This window comes from Marmota marmota, unplaced genomic scaffold (assembly GCF_001458135.2).
Source record: "Marmota marmota marmota unplaced genomic scaffold, marMar, whole genome shotgun sequence".
NCBI lineage: Eukaryota > Metazoa > Chordata > Mammalia > Rodentia > Sciuridae > Marmota > Marmota marmota.
The window spans coordinates 14,078,549-14,104,438 of NW_026000185.1; the positions used below are offsets into that span (position 1 = coordinate 14,078,549).

The window sequence follows — 25,890 nt, forward strand, 5'->3', positions numbered from 1 at the left end:
TCCAAAATGACCGTTTCTACCACAAGGAGAATGGCTGGCCACACGGTTGCCATCCTTGACTTAAATCCAAAGGATCTGAAGGAGAATGCCACCATGAACATGTACCAACCTCATGTAGCACTTTGTACCTCAAGATTCCTCAGTGGGGGAGATAAATCCCCACCTAAATCAATAAGCTGTGCCTTCCAGCCTCTGTGAACGGAAACGAAGCTTTCACTCTAACAAGGAACTGAGAACACTCATCCTTTTTGTAGGAACGTTTCCTGCTACATGTTCAACCGGTAAGCCATCTCTTCCCAAGGCAGGTGGTGACTTGAGAATTCCGTGTCCAGTTCTTGAGGACTACCCCACTATGCAGTGGCTGATGAGATTCCGGATCCTCCGTGGCATCCACAAATCCTTCCACATCTTCCACCCTGCCCCTCGGCAGGTGTGCCGCCAATCTTCATCAGGACTTAGAGCCCCAAGGTGGAGTGACCATGATACACCTGAGGAATTCAACTTCGCCAGCTCAGTGCTGGACTACTGGGCTCAGATGGAGAAGGTAAGAGTGCCTTGTGTTGAGGGCAGAGAGAGGGTCGGCCTCAGTGGCCTGATCTCGTTTTTATTAGGCTGAGAGGCCCAGAGTCAAGGACAACTCCTTCCTCAACCTATCAGTGTAGTGGGGAAGGCTTATGCTTCAGGATTCAATTCCAAATTGGCTGCTTGCTCACTTCCCTGAGCCTCAGTGGCTTCATCTGTGAAATGGGGATAAACTCTTTTTTGAAATTTATGTAAAGAATAGGTAAAGGTATCTGGTACACGGTGTTCCAAAATTGGGACCAAGGGCAAAGTTCTAATCGCAAGTCTGACTTCTTTCAACTAATGGGACAGTGAATCTAACTGAAATTCACTTGATCAAACTTGGGCTTGACTTTAGGCTACATCCAGAGGATGGGACAGACCACGGGAATGTGTACCTGACATCTGACCCCTCCATCAGGTCATCCGTCTTCCTGGGAGGGTGGCAATTATAAGCTGAGTCCTTTCTCTGACTCAAGTGTGGCCTTAGGGTGTGTCCAGAGAAACTAGTCCCTGGGGCCTCCAGAATATTCATCCTCTAGCACATGGTTCATCTTTTCCCAAGACACAGACCAAGAGCAAAATAGTGATGGCATGAGAAGTTAGAGTGGACGATGGGTGGTGTGTTCAGCTACTAAGTCTCAGCCACACTGTGAAAATCCACCCATAATCCATCCTTGTACAAAGAGAGAATTCACCTGAGATGGAGTTGGAATGGATAAAATTTTTTTATGAACCCCATGAACATGCATCCATACATTATTATTCGAGGCTAATATGCCTTCTCAAATGTCTTTCTCTCCACCCTCTTTTTCTTCCTTTTTCGAAATTTTCATAATAACCCCGCACTGTCCACATCCCAGTTATGCTAGGGAAGTGGGATGGGTTGCTGAGAGACCAAAGAAACCTGAAGATGATATGTGAGACATATGGTTAATTAAAAACGAGCGTAATTCCAGGGAAGGTCCTAAGGTGATGCACTAGACAAATGGCACCTCCATCCCTCATGGGGCTTTGTACAGTATCGCAGGTTACTGGATCCTCCCTACAGTGCTCTGTTTCACACCAGTTACTGCAGGGGGAGGGATGTTATTGGTTAGTGTACATAAACAGTGATATCATAGCTTGTGATATCAATGGAACATCATTGTTCCCTTGTATAACCATAATTTCAAGGAGTAGTTTATCTTGGCATATGTGTAAGTGCCAGGTTTCTGTTGTCACGACTAAAAGGCTCAGGGGTCACTCTAGTTAAACTGGGCTAACTGGGCTGCACGAAATAACCACACAAGAGACACAAATACCTTTTTCTTTGGGGTCGCTGTGACGGCTCCTCTGACCTTAAGGGTCCGCAGAAAGAGAGAAAGAGCGAGAGCACGCGCTGACCCCTTTTATTGAGGAGAAGCTATTCAAATGAGGCAGGGGGTCAGGTTTCAGGGGGCTGAGTCTAGCTTCTGATGTCCACTGTCAGCAGGTTGACTGACACCTGGGTAGGCCACACCCAAGGGCACAGTAAGAGGAGGGGACACACACAAGGCACTTCCATGGAAGATTCTATCCTAAACAGGGCAAGGGGTTATATTACAAAGGAACGGGTGAGCATAGCTTCACCCATGGGGCTGTAGCAAGACACACCCATTTCTGTGACTGAGCACCTCAGCACCCAGCTGGGGAGTGTCACTCAGTCACCCATAAGCTTGGCCTCCCACATGTAAGAATGCAGGTTCTACAGATAACACGTTTGCTCTAAAATCTATGGCATGTGTGAGAATCAGTGTCCTTCATGATAATCCTCATCTGGGCATTCCAATCTATGCTTATTCTCATTGGTCCCTTTCTTGGCTAGGTTCTCAGAAAGGGAAAGAGGCATTTCAGAGACATGATATTTACTTTCCTCATTTCTTTCAAGGATAACATAAACCCTAAGAAAAATAGAACCACCTTTCATTACAGAGAACATTTTCTGTTTTATAGTCAGTCACTTTGCATTTAATCCTCTGATTATATGGGCAGTTATGGTCCTCATCTTCCACACGAGGAAACTAAGGCTCCAAGGACTTAAATAACCTGCGGGTGGAGGAGCAGAATTTGGTGCCCAGGATGACGGCTTTCATAATCCATTATTTAACCAAGTCTCAAAATCTGATGAGGTCAAACAACCTCTGCCTTCAGAGCATAAATTGACTTTCTTCACTGCCCAAACCAGAAATCTGGTTAAGAACTTTGGAACATGAAATGGACCAGAGAGGAAGTAGAAAGAAGCAATGGTATATCACCTTTTCCCTGGTTATGTCCCTAAAGTCCTGATTAATAAGTTCACGCACCAACCTGTGGATTTAACAACCAAGAAAACATTCCCCCCAGAGAATGCTAATCTTTGTTGGGCTTTATAACATCATTATCAGTCACTGCCAATTTCTCCATATCTCCAAATCTTTCTCACTCCCAGCATCCCATTGGTATTCATTCTCAAAATATTTCTTGGCTGTCTTTTTTCTGTTTTACCAATTGCCTTGATCATGATCAGTAACTTAGACTCATTCAGTGACTCTCTCTAGAGACTTGTCTGGTACCTAACATAATAGTTGCTCATTGCAGTTGTAGAATAAAATAATTTTGGTACATGCCTTGCTGCTTACTCCTGTGAAAGACCATCCATAAGGTCCTCTCTGGCTTCCTGAACCTCTCCTTACCGATTAACAAGCATCACACAGAAACCGATCCATGGCCTAATCAATGGCAATGCCCAATGTCATTATAGAGTGACAGTATTTATATTGACTCATTTTTTTCAACATATTTTAATTGTAAAATGTAAGTTAGAAATGCAAGAGTTTTCGGTGAAATCTTTCGATCATTTTAGTCTTGGCCAAGAATTCCTTATAAAACAAAATGGAGCTTGTAAGCTAGACAACATGGTCCATGAGTGGAATATAGTTACTTATTGAGGCTACCCAATTTGTAACCCATGGTTGCTCTTGGAAACCAGATTCTGTATTATTATAATATCCTAGGATAGTATATTCAATTCCAATTGATTTCTGGAGCAGCATCCAAATTTATTCATGAGAGATTCATGTCAACATTTATTCATTCTGTTTCTTATTAACTTTATTCATTCATTCATCTAAGACTTGATGAACACCTAAGATGTACCAAGAACCATTCTAAATAATGGGAATAGACAAGTAAATAAAACGTACAGGTCTTCACTTACCTTGCATTTTGCCAATTGCTTTCTTCATGTCTTATAGCTTTTTTGTTCCTCATTTCCTCTCTCTCTCTCTGCTTTCATGTTTAGTTGATCTTTGATAGTGACATGATTTTATTTTATTTTTCTCATTTCCTTTTGAATATCTGGAAACTACAAATATTTCCTTTGTGACCACCATGAGGATTTCACAAAATATCCTGTGCTTATAACAATCTACTTAAAAAAGATAATAACCGGCCGGGTGCAGTGATGCACACCTGTAATCCCAGCAGCTCGGGAGGCTGAGATTGGAGGATCATGGGTTCAAAACCAGCCTCAGCAACAGTGAGGCACTATACAGCTCAGTGAGATCCTGTCTCTAAATAAAATACAAAATAGGGCTGGGGATGGGGCTCAGTGGTTGAGTGCCCCTGAGTTCAATCTCCAGTGCCAAAAAGAAAACAACTGTACTTCAGTCACATACAAAAATTCTATACTCCTTTACAGTTTTTTATCCACTTTATGTTGTCACAAAGGACAACCTTATGTAGTATGTACCCATTAGCATAAATTTAGAATATTTTATGCCTTATATTTTAAATAGTATAAAGTTATAAGCCAAAATTAAAATAATGATGATTCTCATATTTGAACATGTAACTACCTTTATAAAAATGATGTTTTCATATTTCACATTTTCTTTAAGGCATCAAGAAAATAATTAACAAAATGTGAAGGGAAAGTGAGGGTCATCGGTTTTGTTTACTTTTCTACCCCCATTATTGATCTTATAAGGCAATTCTAGTGAAACTCCATCAACTTTTGTTTATCTGAGAATATACTAATTTCTCCCTTGGGTTTTGAAGAAGGACTGCTGGGCATAGAATTCTTGGCTGATAGGATTTTTTTCTTTTTTTATTTAACACTTCAGATATATCATCTCACTGCCTTCTGGCCCGAAGGTTTTCTGCTGAGAAATTTGTTAAAAATGTTCTTAAGGATCTCTTGTACACAATGAATCACAGTGAACTGATTTTATTTTACTGCTTTCAAGACTATCTATTTGTCTTTGGCTTTCATGTTTTGGTTATAATGTGTCTAATTATGGTTCTCTTTGGGTTTATCCTTCTTAAAGATGTTGAGTCTTTTGTCAAGGTTTTGCCTCAAATTTGGGAAGTTTGGGCTTTACTTCATCAAATAAGTTCAATGTACCTTTCTCTCTTTGTTCTCCCTCTGGGACTCCCAAAATGTGTATATTGTTGTGCTTGGTAATATGCCATAGGTTTCTTAAGCTCTGTTCATTTGTAGTTATTCTCTTTTCTTTTTGCTCCTCAAATCCAATAATTTCAAATGAACTGTCTTCAACTTTACTCATGCTTTCTTCTACCTGTTTGAATCTTCTGGTGACCCCCTCTAGTGAATTTTCAAATCAGTTACTGCAATTTGGGGCTCCTGAACTTCTTTTAGTTTTTTTTTTTTTAAATAAAATAATTAACTCCCCTTTGTTGATGTTATCACTTGTTCATTTAGTTTTCCTGATTTTCTTTAGGGCTTTGTCTATGTTTTCTTTTTGCTCTTTGAGTATAGTTCAGTAGTTGTTTTAAAGTCTTCATCGAGAAACCGATGCCTACATTTCTTTAGGGTAAGTTTTTGGAGATTTACTTTGTTCCCTGGAATAGTCCGTGTTTCCCTGTTCCTCTGTATGCTTTGTGAGCATTTGGTGTGGAGGAAGACACTTGTCTCTGTCTTGTAGACTGACTCCCTACAGATGAAAACCTTTACCAGTTTACCCAGCATAATAGATTAATGTCATCTCAGGCCTTTTCAGAAAGTTGTTTTCCTAGGGCCTGTTTAAATGCTCCTTCTCCCCCTAATTTTCCCATTTACCTGGAAGTCTTTAAATGTCGTAATGGCCCTAGACACCTCATCCTCAATTCTTCTCAGGGTCTTAGATGTCCAATCAGGTTTCTCTGTCCATTATCTCTTGCCCCCAGTCACCATGATACCTGCTGCTGCTTTCAGAGATCTGCAGTCTGATATTCAAACTCTGCTTTTCTTCTGAATCAGGAAGCACAGAAACCAGTTGCTCAGGTAGTCCGGGGCCAAGCCAGAACATTGCAAACAAGTTAGACTCTTTTCCTTCTCTCCTGAGAGAGGAGTCAGGAGTTGGGTGGTTTACCCTTGACCGCAGTGCACCACCCCAAAGCATGGGGAGGAGGCAAGGATAAACAAAAACATCACAAATCTTTCTACATTTTAACTGTTTTTTTTTTTTCTTGCTATGTGGACATTTGCTTGATTGCTGAAGATCCTTGACTAATTTCTAGAGCTCCCAGAAACTATTTTAGTAAATCTCTTGTTGTTTACTTGAAGTTTCTGAAGAAATAAGGGCCTGGATAGTTTGCTAACTTGCTATCCTGACCTCTAGAAGTCCCTTAATTTTTTAAAGTCTCAAAATATTTAGCAATCAAGTGATGCTCTTTTGTTTTATTTTGTTGTGATAATATCGAGCCCATAATTTGTGCCAGATACTCTTATAAGTATTTTTATCATTAAATATCTCAAACTCTACTAACTTCTAGGCAATATTATTATTCCCATTTCATAATTGAGACACTGAGGCATAGAGAGAAATCCACTGTCCAAATAGGACTAATAGAGGAACATGAAGAAACGGAATCTTAAATCTTCAGCTGTTCGTGGTCTTATGGGATCTGAGGTGGAGGGGGCTACAGAAGGGCAGAAGTTAGCTGGGTCCCCACCTCATCTCCCAAATTCTCTTGGCTCCATATATGTTTAAAATGGGATCTGGGTCCTTGAGCTACGCTCACCCTGCCATGTGACCATGACAATGGATTGTCCAAAGAAGTGGCCGTTTCCTTTGAAGCAGGAAGTAACACCTGGCATGTGATCTCACCTAGGAGGGCAAGAGAGGTTCAGAGACAGCCCTGTGGTGGGTGAACGGCCAAGGCGATGAAGTGAAGTGGAGCTTCCGGGAGATATCCGACTTAACCCGCCGCACAGCCAACGTCTTCACGCAGGCCTGTGGCCTGCAGCAGGGAGATCATCTGGCCTTGATTCTGCCACGCGTGCCTGAGTGGTGGCTGGTGACCGTGGGCTGCATCCGGACAGGTCAGTGACTCCAGGGGTCCTGAGTGGTCTTCAGGAGGCCCTAGAGCCAGTCAGTCCTGGGATATCAGGTTCTGTGTACCCAACCTGGCACAGGAGTCCCTGCTCTCTTGCTGGAACCATGGGCCAGGCTCCCTGGGCTCTGGCAATTCTTCTCACACCCTCATTATTACATTCTCAAGCACAATGTCATTAATACCAAAATTCTCTCTCTGTCTCTCTCCCTCTCTCTCTTGCACACATGCACATGCTTTCTCTTGCATGGTCTCAGACATTTTTGTTTTTTTTTAAAGATTGATCAATTGTTAACATTTTCCCATATTTAAGTGCTCACTCCGTCTCTCTCTCTCTCTCTCTCTGTCTCATTGAAACATTTAAGAATTGGTTGTGGACACTGTGATACCTACCAACAGTAGGCAAATGCTTATAAAGACAAGAGAATGCATCTGTCAAAATCCAAGACAATCCCTTGACAGAACCACAATAGTGTTATCATGCAAGAGAAGAGTAACATCAGCACAACACAGTCCCCAACACACACGCCCAGAGTTCAAGTTTCTCAGCGGTCCCAATAATATCCTTTGTAGATATTATTTTTTAAGCCCAATGAAGTATCATGCATTGTATTTAGTTGTCATGTCTCCTTAATGTCCTTCAATGTAGAATGGTCCCCCACCTTTTCTGCATGACAAGGACATTTTTAAAGAGTCCAAGGCCAGTTGTTCTGTCTCTTCCTGCATGGTTCTTCTATTCAGGTTACGCACTTTGGGTAGGATTAGTCCCAGGGAAGGTGGGGTCTTTCTCAGTGTGAGCATCCTGATCATCTATAGTAATTATTCCACTACTTGAACGAGGTGGTATTCACCACATTCTTTTTTTAGCAGTAATCTGTATGAGACTGTGTGAATGTCCCATTTCCCAAGAGTCTTTACACTATGATTGACTCCATCAACCAGAATTTCCATCGGTAATTTTCAACTGAATTAAGTGACAGTATGATGGTGTTATATGGGAGTGTCTATCTATATCATACCCTCTACATTTATCAGTTGGAATTCTTTTGTAGAGAGCTCCCTTCCTCTTATAATTAACTATATGGCTTTTATCCATGCGATTCACAACCAACATGGGACTCATGGTTACTTTTTCCGAATCACATCTTATTCCATCATGCAACATTCCTGTCCTGCATATTCTCTCTCTCTCTCTCTCTCTCTCTCTCTCTCTCTCTTTCTTTCTCTCTATCTCTCTCCATCTCATCTCTTCTAACTAATAAAATAATCGATGAATTCAACCAGGTTATTTAGAATCAAGAATTAGTATCAGGGCTGGGGATGTAGCTCAATGGTCAAGTGCTCATCTGGCACATGTGAGGCACTGGGCTCCACCCTCAGCACCACATAAAAATAAATAAATAGAATAAAGGTATTGTATTGACCTACCACTAACTAAAAATATATATATATTTAAAAATATAACAAGGATGGCAGAGGAAGTGTAGAGCTAAGAAATGATCCATGGGAAATCTAAGACCTGATGGAGCTGAGCCCTCTGGGATGAGCAGAATTACCGAGGATTAGAAGTGAAGGAACAGCATTCCAAGCATGGGCTTAGAGTCAGGAGTGGCCTATGTGAAGATTGGCCATTTTGAAATAGAGAAGAGCTGTGAGAAACAAAGATGGCAAGTGGGCAGCCCTGCAGTTCGGAACGGGCAGGGTGGTCTTACGGAGAGATGGCACAGGCATCAGTGCAGAGAAGAAATGTGGAGGGGGAAACGTCGGTGTCTTAGGGAACTTGAGTGGCAGGAAGGTTCCTAACAAGGCATTCAGGGGAGGGAAGGGAATCCCGCAGAGGAGGCCGCAGGCTTCAACTCACTGTTGGTGATAGAAATGGAAGAGAAGGTAGACAAGTTCAAAAGACCATGCTGCTAAACTGGGAATGAGAGAAAGAGACAAAATTTGAGATGAAACTGATAGAGAAAGACGTGAGAGGGTGAAGATGGGCCCAGTCCTGATGTTAGGGACACAGTCCTATTCGAAACTGTGTCCCCAAATCTGGAATAAATTTGTGTAAGCCTGGCTCCACCTGTCCTCTGGATGGATCCATAGAAAGCAGAAAACTTAGGGCAGGGCTTACAATTTTACCATGTATATAATCCCTCTGGGACTTTGTTAAAATGAAGATTTTGACTCAGCAGATTTGGTGCAGGGTGCGAGGTTCTGCGTCCCAGGTGGACGATACCTTGCCTAGCAAAAGGTCAGGGGATGTCTCTGCAGATGAGCCAGGCCTGAAGCAAATGGTTGTGAAAGAACCTGAAACAAGCCGTTCCTTCTTGTCCCCAGGCATTGTCTTCATACCCGGGACTACCCAGTTGACTGCCAAGGATATCATGTACCGACTACAAGCATCTAAAGCCAAGGCCATTGTGACCATAGATACGCTTGCCCCTACGGTGGAGTCTGTGGCTTCTGAGTGCCCCACTCTGAGAACCAAGCTGCTGGTGTCTGATCACAAACGTGAAGGGTGGTTGGACTTTCGGTCACTGATCAGGTGAGTTTCTGGTCTGATAAATATGGGTGGTGGGGAAAGGACATCCACTCCCAAGACCTGGGAGACAAGCAGCCAGCCATCTGAAGCTCCCAAGGTTAGATGTCAGAAACTCTCTCTTTCCAGCTGAGTTATCTGCTCTGTGATCCTGGGTCTGCCGCAGTCCGGCTGCAGCAAAATAACCGGGGGGTGACGAACAACTTGTGTACGTTGATACAGCAGGAGTGGAAGCCGTTTATTGCAGGACAGGAGCAGTATTTATACATTCCACACAGCTTATCTAATTAGCATAAACTAGATACATCAGTCAACCAATAAGGAATCTCCACACTTAATGGCTCGCTTTTGTTACTTCTCAAACCACTCCCTCTGGCATTTTGCCAGGCACCATCCAGACTTGTTTACGAACTCTGACATTCCCCTGGCAAAATGCCAGGTGTTATTTTGACTTATTTACAGACTCTTAACAGGTTAGTGCCTTCCCCTCTCTGGGTCTTGGCTGCTTTATCTGTAAAATAAGGAAGTTGAAATTCCAAGCTTCTCTCACTCAGCCTGGATCTATATAGAGGAGAAGTTTAAAGAGAGAGGGCTGCTGTGTCACGTACTCTTTGCAGATAGGGGGTTGAAAAATCTTCCTTTTATATAAAAATGCATATATGAAGAAGTTTCACAAAATGTAAAAATGAATTTTTGTGAGGCAAAGCTTAAGGCTGCAGTACAAATTGAATTGCTTTTCTGGTGGACCTGAAGCTTCAAGCATAAACACTGCATCAGCCGGGAACCAGGGGCCCACAGGGACACCTTTCAGGGAAACCATGGGATTAGGTGGGGTAAGAAAGACTCCTTTCCCTCCAACTCAGATTCTGCAAGCACTCAGGCTGATTCTGTATCCTACAAACAAACCATACTGGGTTTGTGCCCTTGGAGAAGCACCTCAGTTTCTAAAGCTCCTTATTTCAACCTCAAAATGCAAACATTACAGCAAAGTTACATGTTATGCCGAAGTCAAAGGATTAAATGAGAAAACCTTAAAATTTAAGAAAACTCTTAGAAAACCATTCCAATGGCCCAAGGCAAGAGGGTGCCATTTCACAGGAAGACCAGCAGAGCCAGGGCCTCCTCCAGTGCTGAGATCATCTGCAGCTTTCTCTGAACACTGCAGGAAGCTGCCATTTACAGTCAGAGTTGCCAGGAGCCTCTCAACCAGGAGGTCCTCAGAGTCACAACAGACGGAAGGAGCCACAGATCCCACCTGCCAGCTCAAGCCCGTCCAGACCAGCGATCCCACACAGCCTTCCACTCTCCTCCCCTGCTTTCTCTCCCCTACTCCTCAATGCCAAGGTCATGCAGTTAGATTGCTATGAACCTGGTTTGTGTCAATCACAAGCTTAGCAGGGAGGTTAGGAGCCCAGACCACAGTCAGACTGTCTGGGGTAGAACGTGGCTCTGCCCTTGCTATGTCTCCAGGCAAGTTCCTCATCTGCAAAATGGGCCTCCTGAGGGCCGTGCTCCCCTCTGGGGTGGCTCTGGGCATGGAGTGAGCTCCTCTCTCTCAAAGCTCAGAGCATGGCCTGGGACACAGCAAGTGCTATGGGAGTGTTCATTGATTTTCTTAAAATCCACTCTATTTTCTCCATCACCCCCCTCCAATGCCAGGCCACTTGTCCATGTCACCCCCACAGTCACTCTAATGGCTGACCCTGGAGGGGTCCGTTTCTCCCCAGTGTTGCAAATCCCAGTTTCTTGACTCCGTGCTTCTTTTGATTCCCAGAAGATGGAAAAACAGCAAGCGCGACATCTTTTCTTTTGTCTTGAATCTCTTTGCAGATCAGCGTCCCCAAACCACACCTGTATCAAGTCAAAGACTTGGGATCCCATGGTCATCTTCTTCACCAGTGGGACCACAGGGCTCCCCAAGATGGCGAAGCACAGCCATGGACTAGCCTTAAAGTCCTGCCTCTCCTCAAGGTAAGGAAGAGGGCACCAGCTCAGAGGCTGGCCCCCAGGTCTGGTGCCAGCTGTGTGTGCCCGTGTGCAGGGTGGGCCTCGCGGCTCTCTATAGGAGGGTCTCCATGCTGGGCCTCCTGTCGGCTCTCTGCTTCAGCCCACTGAGGGTCCCGGAGGTGAGTCCTAGAATCCTGAATGTTGACAGAGACCAGAAAAATAATAAGGAGGCCCTGGGGGTCCTACCTGAGCACCTCCACAGGAGCGTGGAGGAGACGTGGGTGGAGGCAGCAGGCATTCTGCAAGCCACACAAATGACAGGCCATCGTGTCCCTGAAGGTGGCCGACAGTGGGGAAAAGAGAAGGGTCTCGCAGTGTAACTCGAGGCAAGAGGGCCCTTCCTCTTCTCTATTTTGGATAAATTGAACTTGGAGTTTCCCAACCATGAACTACTTGGGAAGAAACTATCTAGAACTGAGCTACACCAAGTCACTGCCCCGACCTTGAACCAAGAATTCGTAGAGCTGAGGCTCGAGCTTTGTGTTAATCATTTAACCAACTTTAAGCTGAGCCTCTCGTGCCCACCTCTCCTCCTCTGCAATTAGTAATATTCTAATCAGACACACTCCACCTATTTTCTGACTCAGTAACTAGAACAAGGGGCAGAGGTGGCTCCTTGTGGGCAGGGGTGTTAGTGCTAAGGGTAGCAGCTGAGCACCGAGACCCCAGGAGGTGAGAGAAGGGGAGGATGTTGGTGCATTTGGACTAATACATCCAAACACAGAGATATAAAAAGGATTTATATTATAAAATCCTATAGAAAGTATATTCATCGGATTATAGAGATCTAGGATGGCCCTGAGCATGAAGGACAGGGGACCAATGGGAAGAGCTGGAGAGTGAGCAAGGCCCAGGTTGGGCAGGCTCTGGGGGCCTCCATGTGGAGTTTGGGCCTCAGGAGGAGGAAGATAATGAGGAGGTGCTGAAAGGTTTGGGTGATGGGGAGATGTGGCCAGATTTGCATTTGGAAAAAGTCCCTGTTGCTTCAGGACAGAGAAGGAGTTGGAGAGAGTTGGAATGGAGGTGGGGAAGACCAGGTACAACTTCTTAGAGTAGTCCAAGTGAGGAGCTGGAATTGTGGCTCAGTGGTAGAGCACTTACCTAGCGTATGTGAGGCACTGGGTTCGATTCTCAGCACCACATACAAATAAATAAAATTTTTTAAAAATTCATCAACAATTAATAAAAAATGTTAAAAATAGAGAATAGTCCAGATGCGGAGAGTGGCCTGCACCAGGTGCCAGGGATGGGAAGGACGTTAATATGCTCGAAATTGCAGGAGGCAGAGCGGGCAGGACCTGCTGGCTGGATGTGGGGATGAGGGAGGTCAAGGATGGCCTCCAGATATGGGTTAGACAGTGGTGACCTACACAGAAGGGAGGATGCTGGAGGAGAATCCGTCCAGAAGAGGCACGAGGAGAGATTAGCAACTCTGGGTTTGGGGTGCCTGAGAGACCCCAGAAGAGGTGCTCATGGGAAGTTGAGCTGAAGCTCAGAAGAGAGGCCCCCTGGCTCCTGATTTCCTGTGGGTGCAGCGCACCCCTAAGAGGGTCAGGAGGGGTCTTGTGGGGGGCTTGTGAGAGCCCCTCCCTGCTAACAGAAAAGCTCCTCCAGCCACAGCCGGCCCAGGGGAGTGTTGAGCTTCCTCCAGGATCTGTGCACACAGAGGTCCCTTAGGAGCAGCAGGAGGAGGGCAGGGAGGTGACAAACCCTCCCTACTCCACCTCCAACTTCAGCCCTGTCCCTTGCCAAGGTGGGCTGCTCATTGGTTCTCTTCTCCCTCTCTCATTCTGTGTCCCTTTGCCAAGGACAGAAAGCCCCACCCAGAACCCTTTTAGCCAAAGAAGGAGGAAGAGAACTGATTGGCCCCCCGACATCGCTGGAGAGACTCCAGATTGGGTTCTCTTCTCTCCACCCCTCAGCTCTGCTCCGGCTTTGCTGATGCTATTCTCAGAAAGGCTTGTGTCTCATTGCTGAAAAGTGTCTTCTGGGTCACCTGGTGCTTACTATTCAGATGCAGAAAACAGAACAACAGACTTCTTCCAAGCTGTCCTTACCTAGGCCTTAAGAATCATTAGCATTAGTCTGGGTAGCCTGTGATGGGAAATGTGATATGGTGGTGCACATTAGGGAGCCATGGTGAGGGTGCTGGGAGCCCCATCCCATGCACTCAGAGTGGGAGGGCAATTCCCTAACTGAAAACCAGAGCCCCTCCTGCCTTGACCAACTCCCCTGCTGCTGGCCCAGCTGAGCCCCCTGCATTTTGGAGTTTAGCAGGAAAGTATTTCAGCTGAAGACCTCTGACATCTTGTGGTGCATGTCGGACCCAGGCTGGATTCTGGCTCTCGTGGGGTGCCTGCTTGAACCGTGGACAGCAGGGTCCACGCTGTTCGTCCACCACCTGGCCCAGTTGGACCCCAAGGCCATTGTACAGGTAAGAACGCCAACATTCCAGTATCAGAAAACTCCAGAAGAAACCCATGTTTCCAGGCCATGTTTCTGCTCAGCAATACTAAGCAAAGTCCACGTGCATCAGAGAACCCGAGTTCTGAGATTCTCAGGGTGGAACACTGAACCAGAGTCACTAGATCAGACTCACATCAAAATGTAACCTGGAAGAGAACCCTTATTTCTGGGCCATTTCCCGACCTCCTGCAGATGAGATGTTATGGGTGTGAGGTCCCAGAAGGTGCATTTTGAGAAATAAAAGCAACCCCAGTCAGCCCATGTCTCCTGAATCCTGGATCCAGGCTGTGCTGGGGCCAGGTAGCTGGTGTGTGTGTGTGTGTGTGTGTGTGTGTGTGTGTGTATGTGTTTGTGTTGTTACTCCTTATAATAAAATGTTTAAAAAGGAGCCCTTGGAATATGACAGATCTCACTTCTTATCCCACCTCTGAAACTAATTGGAAGGTTAGGCCCAGACCCCAGTTCATTATCTATAAGTTGGAGTGTTTAATAGTTATGACTTTATAAAATCAATAGGAATATTGATGAGATGATCCTGGCAGAGTGTGTAATAGGTTTAGTCCTGAGATTGGCACACAGAAAACAGCCGTCAGTGATGACATTTGAAGTCACCTGCATGAGCTCCCTCTGTGTGTGGACTTCATCAGAAAATTCTCTTTGTGTCTCCCTGCACAACCTTCCTTCTGCCTCAGGGCCAGGACTGTCCCTCCACTGTCCATGGTCCCCCGTCCTCCACACAGGGCTGCAGATCCTGATCCTGTCCCTGTGCTCCTGGGAAAGGCCTCTGTCTTTTCTCCTTAGGTTCTGAGTCTCACTTTCCCTTAGCTCCCCTCCCTGGTCCACGCTCATGGTCAGGGCACCCTCCTAGATCACCTTCCCTTGATCTTGGTGGTGCTACGCCTTGGCTTGACCCCTGGTCCTAACTGGCACCATCTTCAGTATAGAATGCCCTCTGCCTGCGGTGGCCTCCCCTGTCTCCCTCCTGAGCCCACAGTCCCCAAGTCCTCCCTTCCTCCCTCTCCTTCTGAGCAGCCTCCTTCACCTCCCTCTTCCGCAGGGTGGGCACAGCAGTGCCCGAGGTTCTGAAGACTACAGCGGGGGGGGTCTAGTCCTCTCTCTCCAGGCTCGTTACCCATGTGTCCCTGATGGCGGGTCAGCTGGGACTGGTCGCCTTTCCAGGTCCTCTGCCTGCGCTTCTCAAACCTCACCCCCAGCGCCACTTGGTATGTGCTTCTGCTTCCCGTCATGATCGGCTGCAGCACGTTGTGCACCCAAGCCTTAGAGCTGCACAAGCCTCCCTGGCCCACAGGCCCGAGTCCTCCTCACCACTGGGATTTTAATGCATGGAGCAGCACTTAAATCCAGACCAGCTGGAGTCAAAACCTGCCTCCTCTTCTCTTGGCTGTGGCTCCCTCCCCAAGCCCTGATCCGAAGCTCTCATGACGCCCCTCCCTAATCAATCCTGGTGGAGAGCAGAAGTTCCAGAGCCCAGATAATCTTCTTCTGACCAACCTCGGTCTTCCTAAGCTGACCTCTTGCCCCTCTCCTCTGGGTCTGAGGAAGTGACGTCACTCGACTTGGCAGAAACCTCCTTGGGCTCCTGAGACTGATTCCTGTGAGACCTTCGGTCTCCATGAGCTTCCCACTTCTCTGCCTGCAGACCCCTGCCCACTTGCGACTGTCCCTCCTAAGTGCCACCTCCTCCAACAAGGTCTCACCGCCCAACCACAAGGACAATTTCCCTCACTGTGTTCTTAACATAACTCCTCCAAGTCTCTGTTATGGCATCTGCCAGCTTCTGCCTTGTCATTTGGTGCCTGTCTTATTTCCTCTGTGAGTGTCTGCTCTGTCATGTCTGATGTCACCTCCCTAGTTCTGTGTCCCCCCTGACAGCATCTGACACATGCCCTAATGAAGGTCCTNGGATTCTGATTCCATTGAATTTCCAAGCTCATACATATCGCAGTTAATTTTTGCAACATTCCTCAGATGATGGTCTTTGTCCAAAGCCAGTAAGATTTCTTCAGTGCAAAATGAGCGACTCCACCAGAAATTCTGCTCACTTATGCACATGGGGCAAAGCCCAGAGGAGGGAGAGAGGCTCCTCAGTGGAACTCGCCCCTGCTCCACCTCTGTCTGCACCAGGAAAGGGGATGAGGTGGAAGGTGGTGCAGAAGCCACTCCCTCTGTCCTCCCCAGGGGCCGGCCAGGCACCGCCCATGCCAGCTGGGTCAGAAGCAATCCCTCCCCCCATTTTCTTGCAGGAATCCAACCCTGATTGGCGATTGTTCTTGGGAGCTTTAGGAGAACTTCAGGGGAGGGAGAGCTCCCACATCCAGGAACCCAGTCAATTAGGAGAAACCTTCCCATCAGACTTTGCTGTTCTCCCTGGGATTCCCTCTCTCTGAGCTTCTGTTTGCTCTGAGGTGTCTTCTGCTCCCTGCCAGCCTCTGTCTCTTCCCGCTCAGCCCCACCTTCCCCGAGGCCCTGGGGAAATCATCTCCAAACCCAGCTTCATTTCCCACCTAGAAACAAGATCCTTCAGGTCACCAGCAGCCCTCACTGAGGGCAGCATGGTCCTCCACCACCCAGCGTGTCCCTCAGGTCGTGTCCACACCCTGAGCTGCACATCTGCTTCCTTAAGATGAGTTCTGATGAACCCACTTTGCTCCCTCCCCAAATCCAAATTGAACCCGAATTTCCTGATGAGCCCAGTGCCTCACGACCACCCGCCCATCACTTGCCAGGAGAGATCTCGGGGGCTGGCAGGAAGGGAGAGACCTCCACTTGGCCTTGACCTCACCACAATGACCAGAAGTTGTACAGGAAAGTCAGGGAGTGGGCGGTGGATGATGCAGGGGACACCGCTGTCACCTGCTAAGGCACGGGCCTGGGGCCAGCTCCAGGCCTGACCCTGCTGCCCTCCCCCAGCCTCAGGTTCCCCACCCTGGAGCACTGCTGCACTGGCGGGGAGGCCCTGCTGCCCGAGGAGCATGAGCAGTGGAGACGACACACGGGCCTCCTGCTCCACGAGCTCTATGGACAGTCGGAGACGGTGGGTGCCCAGGCCGCGCGGGCCCTTGGACGGGGGCTGGGTCACTGAGCTTTGGAGACTGCTGGTCCTACTGCGTGTTGTGCTCAGCCCCACTGTGTGGCCCTCACTGCTCAGAGCCAACAGGAGGCTCCAGGGCTCCAAGCTCATTTGCCTCCAGTGGATTTACAGAAAGAGAATTCACAGCTGAAAACCCACCAGGACACCAACACCTGAGGACGGACAGGCACGGTCTCAAAAAGGGACCTAAGGACATTTTGCCACTGTGCCTGTGATGTTAGCTCAGGGAGCCCAGGGGTGGGTGGGCTAGGAGGACCTCTCCCTCAACAGGGAGACCACCACCTGGAGGTCCTGCCAACTCCACCATCTGTCCCTTCCCAGGTGGCCCCATGCAGAGGCATGGGCACTGGCTCCAGAGGGTCCTCTTGGGGTGGTTAGGGCCACAAGGTTTGACTGTGGAATGCCACCAGGGTGGATGAGGGACCAGAGACTCTCTGTATAGACCAGACACAAACACACTCTGTGTGAGCCTAGAGTGTCACTGGGCCACCATTTTGGAGGGCATTTAGGGTGGCATGCAAGCCTTGAACCTCCAAGACTCCATCAGCGGCAGCGTGGGGTGGGTGCCCCTCTCCCAACACATTCTCAGTCCATTTCTGATGCTGGGTGAGCCCATCATTCCTCCAGCTAACAGAGGGATGACCGCACCTCAGGCCCTGGGACAAACTGGAAAACCTAGTTCCTTTGTTGCAATTCAACACATTTATCTGACTCTTTTTTTTTTTTTAAAGAAAAAAACCACCTGATTGGTTTTCTTCCAAACTTAAAAAAAAGAAAAAGAAACATTCCGACTCTGGGCTGTTGGGCAGCTCACAGCTTGTGCTTGGGACGAGGAGGAGGGTGGGTGAGGACGACAGGCTCATCCAGGGCCCCAGTCCCTTTGTGTCCACTGTCTGCAACAATAGCTGATGCCTCGTCCTCAAAGCCCTGTCCGCCATCCATGCAGCGGTTCCCACCCTGCTCCAGTGTGCGTGGCCTGGGCTGTGGGGACAGAGCTTCCTTCCTCTGCCAGGAGCGCGGGCTCAGGCCCAGGTCTCAGCCCTGCACTGGACAGGCTTCAGGACCATGCCCCTGTCCCTCGACCCTCTGAGCCTCAGCTTTCCCCACCTGGAGAATGCAAACCATAATGGCCGGCTGGCGGGACTGTGATCAGGGAAAGGCAGTGTGCCCAGCGCTGGTCACAGGGCCCCGCCCCAGCACAGGCTCGCCCTGGAGCTGCTGGGGACACACAGGTGGACGGGGCACTCTGTGTTCTCGGGGGCTTGTTCTCTCCCAGGAGGCAGACAAGCAAGGGTAGTTAGAGGTGTGGGGCTAATGTGCGGAGTGATGTGGGCAGCAAGTCCTGCAGAAGGACAATGACCAGCGGGCTTTCCTGCATCCTGGCCCGTTGCTGATCTCCCCTGCACCTTTGGGTGGCCTCACGCTGTGGTCCAACTGCAAATGCTCAGCCCTGGAAAGAGTGATAACGAGGAGCAGCCAAGGGGTCAGTGGTCAGGGAGGGGAAGGGGCGGAGGAGCAGTGGGGCCAGCACAGTGGGCACGCTCAACACGGCCCTGAGAAGGAGCTGAGGCCGATTCCTTCACCATCCAGGAGCCTAGAGCGAGTGCGTGTGGACGCATGGCCTCCCCTGGCAAGGACCCAGCCCGGCCCTGGTGTGTCTCCAGGCCCCACAGCACATGCCCCAGGTGGGGCTCACCCTCTGCATCTCTCTTTGACCCCTCACTGGCCACTGGTCTCCTCACACTTAAGACAGAGCCACCCCATGCTGGGGTCACTGAACAGTTGGGTCAGTGCCCTGAGCATGGAGTCCAGGACTTCAGCTTCCCCCACAAGGGCTCCTTGTATGGCATGATTGACATCTGTGCAGGGCAGGGAGGGGGCTGGGGCCGTGTTGTGTGAATTCTGCTGCATAGTGACCAGCCTGGCCTCTTTGGCCGTCCTCAATCCTCTCTCTTGTGAACAGGGAATGACTTGCGCTGTCTTCCGGGGAATGAATATCAAGCTGGGCTCCATGGGGAAGGCCATCTCACCCTTCGACATCCAGGTCTGGTCCTCAAGACTTTGGCAGGAAGGCACAGTGAGGGCCCAGCTGGCACTGGGCCCTCCTGTGACAGGAGGTGACAGATCCAGCCATGCTTCCCTGCCCGGTGTCCCTTCCCTCTCTCTCCCTCTCTCTCTGTTTCCCCTCCATTTCTTATGGAGGCTCCCTGGCAGCCAGATCCTCACACACAGTGAAGGGAGGACACCTCCCCCGAGCGTTGGAGGCTTTCCCCACCAAGTGGTGCCAAAGGCAATGTGGGTGATGGCTACATACTCATGAAACACGCTGACCCTTGACTCAGATTCCACAATTACTTAATTCACAATTACTTAATTGAAAGTCATATTCTATTTTCAGACATGGTTCTCCCGTCACTCTCCCCAATTTCTTCCTGGTGTCCCGTGTAGAAGCCAGGCCATGCTCAGGCGGGGGCAGATGGGCTGGGCGAGTCCTGCACGGCAGGACTGACAGGCTTCTTACTCCAGATCATCGATGACAAGGGCAACATCCTGCCCCCCAATGCTGAAGGAAACATCGGCATCAGGATGAAGCCCACCAGGCCACCAGGCCTCTTCATGTACTACGAGGTAATGGAACACCGGGTACCCCTGCCCAGAACCCTGCATCCTGAGCTTCTTCAGGTCATCCTCTATTTGCTCTTACTTGATGAAGCCCCTTTAAATTACCACCAAGGCTTACAGGGCATTGCCCCATTGCCCTACCCTAACCCCTCTGAGGCTTAATGGGTAATGGCTGGGGTAGAAAGAAGACTTGCTTCAGAACCACCAGACGTGTGATACCTCATGAGTCCCTTCAGCCCTGTTCAGTTTTTTTTTTTTTCATTCTTTTTGGTGCTCAAACTTGATTTCTTTCTAGTTATTCTATTTCCAATCCCCTGATTCTTTCTTTTGCCTTCTCTAATATGTGCTTCACACCTTCTAGTGCATTCTTTACTTCAGTTATTATACTTTTGAGCTCCAGAATTTCTCTTTTGGAAAGAGAAATCTTATCACTTCTTTCTCTTTAGATATTTTTGTTTCGTGCCTATGTCAATTTGCTGACTTCCTTTAATTCTGGTCTGTTTTACCCCTTGGCTCATTAAGCATATTTAAAATACTCAAGTTATCTGTCAAGTAAAGACAATGTTGGGGATGTCAGAGGTGGTTTCTGTCCATTAATTTTATTTTGGGGATGAGCCATGTTTCCCTGCTTCTTTGTGTGCCTGTGACTTTGTTGTTGCTGGTGGTGGTGTTAAAAACTGGGTCTGTGCTTGTCTTGATGTGGTAACTCTATATAACCCTGAAAATCATATTCTCTTTCTTCCTACTGCTTTTTGCACCTGAATTCTGCTTAAACTAAGTCATCGCCTCGAGTCAGCCCTCCAAGTATCAACCAGACAAATTAGGACATAGCAATTTCCACATAAGATCTGTTCTGCTCCCTACAGTCATGGGAGGAGAGAGGAGGAAATGGGGAGCAGGCACGGCCAGACCATGACTCTCGTGCTAGAGTAAAGGTGGGGCCATTGTGAGTCCAAATGCCACAAACTTTTCTACCATTTTGAAGATGGCTTTTCCTTGACCAGAAATCTCTCAGTTGGTATAAATCTTTGGCTACCTTCTAGAGCAACTACAAAGTCAGTTCAGACAGCTTCCAGGTTTCACTTGTGTGGTTGATTTGATATTTGATGTTTCTGTGAGGAACGAGAGATCAGAGCTTCTATTCCGCCATTTCCCTAACATCAATCCCCTCTACCACCTTTAAAAAGTAGCCGAGGTTTACCTGAAGGAGGTAAATGTGGACTCTGCCCCTCTCCATGTGTAGGTGAGATATTTTCTCCCTGACCCTCAGGAGCTTTTCTTTTCTCCAAGGAAGGATTAGTGAGGTTCACCTTCAAGAAATCAGGTTCAGAGGGAGGAAAGAATTGCTTCTATGGATGTGTAAGGCTGTCTTCTAGGGGATAGGCTCGGGCACTATCTGAGAAGAGGATACCAGAAAAACTCATGCCGGTCAGGGAGGACCTGTCTTTCAGGGTGGATCAACCAAAGTATCAAAAGACAATTTCATATCCCAGTGGCGCATGAATGGGGGGAAATATTACCCACAATGCATTGTTTCCTAAGTTTCATTCATTTCTGTCCACATCTGACCTCTGTCCATTCTATTCTTTGTTAACTATGTTTTTATCTACTTCATATGTTCTCAAACAAACTCATTGTTTCACTTTAAAGTTTTTTTAAACAATTGATCTAGTATCATAAGTGGAAAACAGTATCACTTGAAAATCCAAAGGCTGTTGTAACTATAATTAAATATTTTTAAAGAAACTGTCTTAAATTTTACATAAATCCTGTTTCTGCTTAAAGCTCTGATCTCAAACTTACCTTCCTCTTGGTATTTGCAGAAATTCTAAAAACATGTGAACTGCAAACCAAGAATCTCCTTGATAAAAGCAGAACAATCAGAAGTGAATTCAAAAAGGGGGGTGCTCTCCTGGGTTTGCAGGTGTCTCTTAAAATCATCTGGTGTCCCACAAGAAGGGCTGCTTATGGATCAAGGACTAGGCTATGAAACAAGAACTAAATTCAAATATCATCCCTTTCTTTGATTTGTTGGTTGATTTTGAGCAAGTAACTGTGCTATTCTGAGCATCAGTTTCTTCTTCTATAAAATAAGCTACAAAAAAAAAAAAATCCAGCCTCACACAAAATCACATACAAAAATGTTTGTAGCAGTTTTACTCATTATAGCTCCCAAGTGGAAAAAAACCCAGACATCCTTCAATGGGTGAATAGGAATAGCTAAACAAAAACTGAGGTACATTTATAGCAAGGAAATCTATTCAGCAAAATAAAAAAAAAAATCAAACTATCAATGAACACAGCAATGTGGATGAATCTCCAGAGAATTATACTAAGGGAAAGAAGCAGTCTTAAATGGCTACATACTGTGAGTCCACTTATAGAACTGGGGGACATTCTGTCAAGTAAATTAATCCAAGGACAAGAAAGACAAATACCTTGTGTTCTAACTCTCCTGAAGAAGCTTAAAACCTTGATCTTATAGAAATAGAGAGTAGAATAATGTCAGTAGAGGCTCAAAAGGGGATAGGGGATGGAGAAGAGAGGGAGTTTGGATAACAAATACCAAAACAATGAGACAGGATGAATGAGTCTAGTTGTCCTACAATACAATAGGGGACTATAGTTACAACAATTTAGTATGTATTTTATAAAGAAGAATTAGGAGTTCAAAATTTCTCAACACACAAAAAAAACTGTAAATGTTTAAGGAGGTAGAGATGCTTATTTTTCTGATTTGGTCATTACATATTGTGTTCATGTACTGAATCTTCCCAATAATATGCAGAGTTATCATGTGTCAATTTATAACAATAGGGAACAGGATAGTGTTGCCAAGGGGGTTAGGGATGGGAAGAGAGGAGGGAGAGGGACTGGAAGGGAGTTGGACATGGCTGTCAAAAGCAACCTGAGTGCAGGGTACAGTGGCTCATGCCTGTAATCCCAGTGGCTCAGGAGGCTGAGGCAGGAGCATCGTGAGTTCAAAGCCAGCCTCAGCAAAAGTGAGACACTAAGCAACTCAGTGAGACCCTGTCTTTAAATAAAATACAAAATAGGGCTGGGGATGTGGCTTAGTATTCGAGTGCCCCTGAGTTCAATTCCTGGTATATAAAAAAAAAAAAAAAACCCTAAGCAATTCTGCTAGTGGGGGCTGTTTTGTGCCCTGACTCTTGTGGAGGGTACACAAACAGGTGGTCAATTTGCATATGAATAAATATACTCACAGACATATACAAAGTAAAAGTGAACTAGAAAATATCAGAATAAGATCAGCAAATTCTATCAATGTCAGTATCCTTAATGGAATACTGAAAAATAGTTTTGCAAGATGTTACCATTGGGGGAGACTGAATAAGCGGTACATGGGATCTCCTTATCATGTTTCTTAAAACTGTGTGCAGATCTACAATTATCTTCCAAGAAAAAGTTAACTTGAAACTATCACCCTTCTAGACTGTCTATAAGGATCAAATGGAAAAGTATTGAGGAAGAAAATTGATGCAGTGAATGCACATCAGCCCCTCTCCTCTATCCAGGCACCTTGTAAATGCTGAGCTCCTAGCAGGGAATAAAGTAGAAAGCTTTCCCACAATAAGGGAAATTTTATTCTGGTGGCATGCCACACAAAAGTGAGCTGTTATCTCTAAAGACTGTCTTTAAAAATGCCTCATAATGTCCACTCATGGAGAAGCAGCAGCACCGAGTTCTTGCATGTGGTGTAAACAGACTCAAAGGCATTATAAAATTTGCCCAGGTACCAGGGAGAACCAGAATCCAACCCCAGATCCAAGCCTGAGGCTGCAGCTCATTCTCTCTCACCACACTGCCTTCACAAACGGGGTCTGTTCTCTTTGCAGAACAACCCAAAGGAGACAGCGAAGGTGGAGTGTGGGGACTTTTACAACACCGGGGACAGAGCAACTATGGATGCAGAAGGTTACTTGTGGTTCCTGGGCAGGGACGATGACATCATCAACGCCTCTGGGTAGGTGTGGTTGACCCTGTGCTGGATCCCGTCACCCTCACACGTCTCCCAGGATCGACTGCCTGTCTGAGCTTCCTCCATGCCTGGGTGATGGGACCTGAGGTTTAATTCTGAGCAGAACCATTTCTAGCATCTATGGGTCCTGTGCACCTCCTATGTCCAGAAAAGCCAATCAAAACAAAGTTCAAAGTTCTGGATGGGGATTAAGATATCACACAATTTAAAGATGGTGGTGGGATTGGGAGGGGAGACAGTTTTGGTCCCCCAACCTAAGGGCGCTTATTTTATGTCTGGGTTCCACTTACACAGCACAGCTTATCCAAGGAGAAACGTGGTAATAATGATAATAAGAGCCTACCCTTGCAAAGCACTTACCATGTGGAAACTCTCCATTGCTCTCTGTAACCCATCTCAATGCAAACGGGAGATGACATTACCATTCTTATGCCACTGACAGTGAAACTGGGTCACTGAACAGTGAAGAAACTGACCCACAGTCTCAAATGTCATAAATGATGGCATCCCGATCAGAACCCAGGCAGCCTGAGGCTGAGCCCTAACTCCAACCTGATTTTGAAACCAAGACATATGACACAACTTCCCGTGAATATTTCAGAAACTGCAATATTTTTAACGGACACATAATAATCGTACATCATGATAATCCGATACACATCTACAATAAGAGTAACGAAATCAGATCATTAGCATACCCATCACCTCATGCATCCATCCTTTCTTTGTGCTGAGCGCATTCAAACCTCCCTTCTATCTTGAAATATGTTATACATGATTGTTAATGATAGTCACCCTGCTGTGAAATAGCAATAAAACCTCCTACTTATAAATTTCTAAAACATGTTGATATGGGTGTGTGCTGAAAATTTGCTAAGAGAGTATATTCTAAGTTTCTCGCCATGCATGAGTACTGTATATAACCCACCAGCAATGGTACAGGAGGTGATGGACATGTTAATCTGCCTGACTGTGGTAATTTCACTATGTGTATGTAAAGCATTGTGTTTATAAAACATGCTTTAGTATATATTACTCACACATATATGTGCATATATGTGTACACACACACATATATATATATAAAAGCCAACATACTAATATATTTTTTAATAAAAAATTTTATATATATACATATATATATAATCCATTTCAATAAAATAAAGCATGTTGGTAGAGTGATGAGAGGATGTGGAATTTGCTTGCAAGTTGCAGACAGAATCGAGGCTCCGGGGAAGTCTTGTGCTGGGGAAACGACTTGCCCCCAAACTCCCAGGCTCTGTAAGAGAAAGCTGCTCCCTCCCGCCCACCAGAGGCCCTGGGGCCAGAAGTCCCTGGTCACTGCTGGGCTGGGCTGCGAGGGTTACCTCCAGCACTGAATGCCCAAGTCTTTGCACTTAGGGACCAAACACGGGCAGTTCCCAAGTCTCAGACTCCCCAGGACCGCTACCCTTGGGGTCCAGGGTAGATGCGACCCTCCAAGGTACAAGAGTTAGACTTAGTTCCCCCCAGCCCCAACCTCTGCCCCCAACAATTGATGCCGCAGGTACCGCATCGGGCCGGCAGAGGTGGAGAACGCCTTGGCGGAGCACCCTGCGGTGGCGGAGTCGGCGGTGGTGAGCAGCCCGGACCCGAAGCGCGGGGAGGTGAGGAGGTCCCCAGATCCGTGTGTCCGAGTGCGCCCTGGCGGAGCAGCTGCAGGAAACCTAGGACCCGGAGAAGGCGTAATAGATGCGCATGTGCACAACTTCTATGGGGTCACCAGGTGGCGCTGTGGCCTCAGCTGAGGCTCGGAAACAGCTGCTAAAGCTTAATGAGCGTCTACTATGTGCCGAATCACTAAACGCTCACAAAGCCAACAGTCTAAGGATGCTTATTTTGTATTCTCTGTATAGACAAGGGAAAAGAAGGGCTTAAGTAACTTGCCTTGCAATCACACAGCTAATATGAGGAGGGGCCAGCCAGGCGTGGGGGTCCATGCCCATCCTCCAAGCTACTGGGGAGACTGAGGGAGAAGGATCGCAAGCTCAAGGCCAACCTGGGCAACTTATGGATACCGTACCCAAAATAGACAGCTGAAAAGGGCCGGGCTCAGTAGTAGAGGGTACCTTGGTTTAATCCCCAGTACCTAAAAGAGAGGGAGGGAGGGAGGGGAGGAGAAGGAGGAGGAGAAGGAGGGGGAGAGGGAGGGGGAGGGGGAGGGGAGGAACCAAGCCAAGCCTACCTCTAAAAGCATGTGTTTATTGGGTCAACAAG

At 47.0% G+C, this 25,890-nt stretch overlaps 1 protein-coding gene across 1 annotated transcript in view; it reads left to right on the forward strand.

Annotated features, from left to right (window-relative positions):
- The window catches only part of Acsm1 (acyl-CoA synthetase medium chain family member 1), a 43,893-nt gene that overhangs the window by 14,003 nt on the left and 4,000 nt on the right, over positions 1-25,890 (forward strand). The window contains exons 4-14 of the mRNA XM_048790072.1: positions 255-544; positions 6,676-6,886; positions 9,226-9,433; positions 11,258-11,398; positions 13,709-14,041; positions 15,080-15,123; positions 16,783-16,955; positions 18,976-19,056; positions 19,539-19,640; positions 23,492-23,619; positions 25,181-25,280. Coding sequence (XP_048646029.1) covers positions 255-544; positions 6,676-6,886; positions 9,226-9,433; positions 11,258-11,398; positions 13,709-14,041; positions 15,080-15,123; positions 16,783-16,955; positions 18,976-19,056; positions 19,539-19,640; positions 23,492-23,619; positions 25,181-25,280 — 1,811 coding nt within the window. The remainder of the gene's footprint in view (positions 1-254; positions 545-6,675; positions 6,887-9,225; positions 9,434-11,257; positions 11,399-13,708; positions 14,042-15,079; positions 15,124-16,782; positions 16,956-18,975; positions 19,057-19,538; positions 19,641-23,491; positions 23,620-25,180; positions 25,281-25,890) is intronic.